Source organism: Otolemur garnettii, unplaced genomic scaffold (assembly GCF_000181295.1).
Source record: "Otolemur garnettii isolate 467f Iridium unplaced genomic scaffold, OtoGar3 scaffold00084, whole genome shotgun sequence".
Taxonomy (NCBI): Eukaryota; Metazoa; Chordata; class Mammalia; order Primates; family Galagidae; genus Otolemur; species Otolemur garnettii.
The window spans coordinates 5626136-5631558 of record NW_003852479.1 but is presented as its reverse complement, the minus strand read 5'-3'; the positions used below and the strand labels follow the sequence as shown (position 1 = coordinate 5631558).

Here is a 5423-nt window from a genome sequence, read left to right as displayed (position 1 = left end):
TATCTTCTGTTCCACAAACTCCACCATGAATCCGATGTCTAGGGTTCCAGCAGGGAGTATAAAGGGGTAGAAATTCCCAGAAAATATGAGACATGAGACATGCTGACACTTCCCTCAGTGCTGTGTATACCCTGGGAGGTGGGGCTCTGTCTGCAGGGCTGGCTGCCATTTAGAGACAGTTCGTCCAACCCAGTCCAGGTGTACACCTGCTTCCCCAGCAGAATTATTAATGGCCCCCCACTCTGAAAAGTGGTTTCCATGGGAAAGTGATCATATAGTCACCTGCCATCAACTTACATATTGTTGCATGAGAATTGCCCTGGTGGTGTCAGATCTTATGAATCCCAGACTTTCTATTTGTAAATGCTGATAGCTATTCAGTGTGGAAGCCATTGTATAGGCCAATAATGTAAGACCAGCACGTAAACACATTTGTGGGTTGTGTTTGGCCCATTCCCTGCCAGTTCATAACATCCAATGTCTAGATACAGGGGATGTGGGAGCCATTCTTGGTGAGCGGTAGGATTTGGGCTGGGGGATTTCAGAACTTCTCTCTGACTGATGCAATCTCACCCTGTTGCTCTGAAAAAAACCAAAACCAAAAATCTGCCCTGTAGCTATTGGACACAGAATTTAGATCAATCAAAAGAAAGAAAAAATATTGAGAGTTTTTCAACAGATTAAAGTAGGGTATGCCTGTCTCTTATTTCCTGAGTTGCCTTGTAAATGAAATATATTTTGGAAACTGTGGCTATTATTCATCCTATGAAAAATAGGTCCTGTACTTTCTGACTTTATTTATTTTTTAATTTTTTAATTTCACCAAAATACTGAACCTTTATTTTTAATTTGTGAAGAGACTCAAATCTGAGAACACTCATAATACCAGTTATTTTATTCTCAAGGGCTTGCTATTGACAGATGTGTTTTAATTTTTAACTCCTGAGTAATTCAAAGACCCTTAACTTTTGTCTGTAGCATGTAGCTTTCTTAAAAATATTTAAACTACTGAACCAGGTTGTATTGGGATGTCCAGGTAAATCCATGCTACATCCCCATGCAATATAGTTTTGATGAGTAGATTTGAATATTACACTGTCAGGAGTTTATAGCAAACCCTAAACTACATTCACGGGAGGCTGCAGATATGAAAACAATGCAGTCCAAAGCCTGCAGATTGCAAGGCAGCTTTACGTGTGATTTTTCTTTTTCTAAAATAGAAACTGTGTACAATTTGAGAGAAGAAAACAGACAGCTCCGGAAAGCGCACCAGGACGTGCACACGCAGCTCCAGGATGTCAAGGTGAGATGACGCCGAGCGCCGGCTCTGGCGTTTAACTGCCTTACCCTGCAGAGAACGTCGTGCCCTGATCGATTCTCTCTACAGATCCACGGTTCTCCTGGGCTTTGCCTGAACTGGAGTGTGCCTGATAACTTTTTTTGCCACTTTAGCATAGAGGGAGGGATACTCTGCAAACCTAAATATTTTCATTGGTGCCAAAATGATTCTTTTGCTGGAAGGCTGCATTTCAAGAAGCTTTCTGTTCCCAATGTATTGCTAATAATGAAAGACGCGTTCTTTTGGTTTTGATTTCGTTGTGATTGACCGCGGTGTCTGGTCAGTACCCCACAGATTTGGGAGCATTGCATCAAGCATCGTCTTTTATAATGATGTTTGAACTTCCCAAGGGCTGATGCAGCAACAGATAACACAGCCAGTCACGTTTGGGTGGTCATGGCACTGTCAGCCAGAGAAGGACTTGTCACAGAATGTTAAAGCTCAACCTGTAAAATTCTTTTTTGTGTAGCAACAGCATAAGAATTTACTCTCCGAGCACGAGCAGCTTGTAGTGACTCTGGAAGACCACAAGAGTGCGCTAGCGGCCGCGCAGGTCAGAAGGGCGGCAGCCTCGTCTTCCTCTCCAAACCGCTTACCCTCTCTGAATTCCTTGCTGCATGTAGTCTCTCTCACAAGCAGTCTGCAGGGAGTGCCTTAGGACGGGCTGTCCTGATCTGAGGACCGTGCATGCTATCAGAAATCAAGAGAATACTAAATAAACTGTTGATTATTCCTCGCCCTGATCTGTGCGGATAAGACTGTCTCTGCCCCTTCCAGTGCTGACTTGCAGTGGTCTAGCATTTGTTCACATCACAGAGGTTAATGCACCTGTGTGGCCTTTACAGCTCTCTGATCTGTGTTGACTCTTAGCACAGGATCTGTAAGATTTGATGATGCTGACTGGGTGAATTCTTGTCACCCCTCTTCCTCTGTCCCTGCCTTGCTCCCAGCCCTCCATCCTGTGCACACCTCTGGGATAAGGCGTATGTGTTATTGGTCAATTACAGAAAGGAGAGTCAGTAGAGAAAGAAAGACAAGAGTTATAAGCCCCATTTATCAAAGCCCAGAACAGCCCCTGGCACAAGCGGGCTGTCGGTCCATGTTTAGTGAATGAAGCAGGGGACACACGTAAGCACCGGAGAGCTGGTTGAAGCAAAACCATCTCAGTGTCCTGCCGCTTTTTACTAGAAGCCGAACAGCAGGGATGGCTAGTTTAGTTGGTATTTTAAACTGACTTCTTGTTAGAGGAATTACGAAAAAATTGAGCAAAGGGAAGCTGAGTATCTATGCTCATCAGACGACCATGTGTTATTTTTCGTTTTGTAAAATTATTAAGAGGCATGATGCGTGGGCCCTGACCCATCTCGGAGGCTGTAATGTCTGTGTCTTTGAGACTTCTTTTCGAGATAGTCTCCCTACTAAACCTCAGCTACGGCATGGTAATTTTTTACGCATATATAAATTAAATTGACTTTAGAGGAGATTATTTCATGCCATATCTTCTTTATAAAATTTTCATTAAGTTATATTAGATCATATGAAACCGTTCTTCAGACATACAATGTGATGAACTAATTTGAATCCTCTGTGCTTTAATGGCCATTAAAGTTAGACTAAGCAACAATTTGAAAATGCATGGAAATATAAATAAAACAGTTCATTTGATGACTAAAACTGAATTCTGAAGGAAGCACACTGGCAGCTTTACTGACAGAGGTTTTTTTTTTTTTTTTTTTTTTACTTAAACTGTGTATTTTCCTATTTCGTTAAATATCCTTTTTTGAGAGGGTGCTCTAAGTTTACCCTGCCTTTTTTATTAAATGCCAGAACTAGCTACAGTTCTTAATTAGAGCCACGTATCTTCATTTGAGCTGCTGCAACAAAATACCATATAGCCTGGGTGGCTTGAAAAAAATGCAGATTTATTTCGCACAGTTTGGTAGGTGGGAAGTCCAAGGTCATGGCTGAATTCTGGTGAGGGTCTTTTCTAGACTGCAGACTGCTGACTTATCCTCATAGCCTCACGTGGCAGAAAGAGATCAAGAAAGCTCCCTGGGCTCAGGGCCCATAGCTCTGTGTTTAGGGCTCTGGCCACATACACAGGAGTTGGTGGGTTCCAATGCACCCTGAGCCAGCTAAACAACAATGACAACTACTATAACAATAACAACAAAAAAAAGCCAGTTGTTATGGTAGGAACCTGTAATCCCAGCTACTTGGGAGGCTGAGATAAGAGAATCACTTAAACCCAAGATTTGGAGGTTGCCATGAACTGTGATGCCACTGGACTCTACCGAGGGCGACATAGTAAGACTCGTCTCAAAACAAAAGTTCTAGGGTCTCCTTCATGGGGACTATACCCTCATGACCTAATTTTCTCATAAAGGCCCTTTGATAATATCACCTTAGGGTTGGGATTTCAGCATATGAATTCTGGGAGGACATGTATTCATTCCAGAATACCATGAAACTTTCCCCAAATCTCTTTCCAAAGTAAGCACTGCTTCAGGCCCCAAGATTTCTCCTGGAAATCACCTTAATGAGATAAATCACCTTAATGAGCAGGTCTTGACAACCTGCTTTCTAATTGTAGTTGAGGATTTTATTTATTCCCTGCAATCTAGTGATTTATATAACTTTTATAACTAAATAAACCAGTGGCCAAGAGGGAAGTAGAATAGCTGCCCCCAAACTGGTGGCCGAAACCAAGACTGACGTTCATGTCGTCCTGACATCAAACCCAGCGCTCACCTCTGAGGCAGTGTTTTATGACACTTTCCCCATCATGGGTCTCTGGGTCTTTCCCCAGACTTGTTACCATTTCTCGAGTGGGCACCTGGGAGCCTACGTTTTTAACATGGTCCTTAATGCCACAAATATTTGAGAACCACGGCATTACTGCCTTCAAATGAGTGCATCTAGGAAGAGCAGAAAGAAGAGAGGGTGGAATTGAGTTTTGTGCATTCTCCACATGAACACGTGGTGCTAAAATACTAAAAACGCCACCAAATGGATGTCATTTGTATTTTTTCTCTTCGACCTCCAAGACTGGCTTACACATATCTTAATAAGTTCCTGAGATAAGGGCCAGTGCCAGTCACCTGGTGCATCTCGGTATAAATTATGAAAGTCAGTCTCCTGGAAGAGAGTTAGCAGCAGACTTCTTCACCTTAGTGTAAATTAGAAAGAGGCAGAAAGGCAGCCTTCCCGGGGGTGGGAGGGCAGTGTGCCGTGGTGCACGGCTGCGGCAGCAGGAATGCAGGTGGGCTTCCGGGAGGGAGGCAGCCCGGTCTGGAAAGCTTGTTGAGAAATGGATGTCTGTGTTCTTTTCTGTGTGTTTATACACACAGCATTCCTATTTTCAAGTTAACAGTTTTGGTGTATATGATCAGGAAAGTATACACAATTTATATGGGTTTTATTAACATAATTTGGGTTATTTCTGCCTTTCTAGTTCCCGTCTATGTTGCATAGACACTCACACATACACACACCCCACCATGTACACACAGATACACCTGTCTCAGGAGATTCTAGTCTTAAACACGCATTAGGACCCTGCTCACTTCAGGAGGAAAAGGCCTTCTGAATTAAGGAATAAAAATCCAGCTCTGTATTACACCTATGCCACTGCTGTCCAAAAACCACAGAGCGCAGTGTAGGAAGCATTCTGACAAAAAGAAAAGGACTTTTCCTGAACACAAATGAGGTAGAGGAAAAGGGCTGCCCAAGTAACTTTTATATCCATGTAAAATATATCTGTATGTATGTGTATGTGTGCGTGTGTTTTGAATGGATGCTTCATTTACACTGAAAAGTGTTGTTCAGATCACAGCAGCAGACTTCTTCACCTTAGTGTAAATTAGAAAGAGGCAGAAAGGCAGCCTTTGTAAGTGTATATTTTTAACAGATTTAATAGCTGGCATCTTTTAATAATGATGTTTATACTATAAAGTTAAAAAGTTATTTACAAAAGTTATGGTTTTGTTAATGTGGCATGAGAAACTAACACCTGTCTGAGATATTTTTTCCATTCTCTTTAACTCTGATTCTAATTTGCATGTGCTCAAAAACCGATCAAGCT

General features: G+C 42.2%; 1 protein-coding gene across 1 annotated transcript in view; it reads left to right on the top strand.

Annotated features, from left to right (window-relative positions):
- GOLIM4 (golgi integral membrane protein 4) overlaps positions 1–5423 on the top strand; it is a 92110-nt gene that overhangs the window by 62810 nt on the left and 23877 nt on the right. The window contains exons 6-7 of the mRNA XM_023516016.1: positions 1221–1303; positions 1809–1958. Of these exons, the coding sequence (XP_023371784.1) occupies positions 1221–1303; positions 1809–1958 (233 nt within the window). The remainder of the gene's footprint in view (positions 1–1220; positions 1304–1808; positions 1959–5423) is intronic.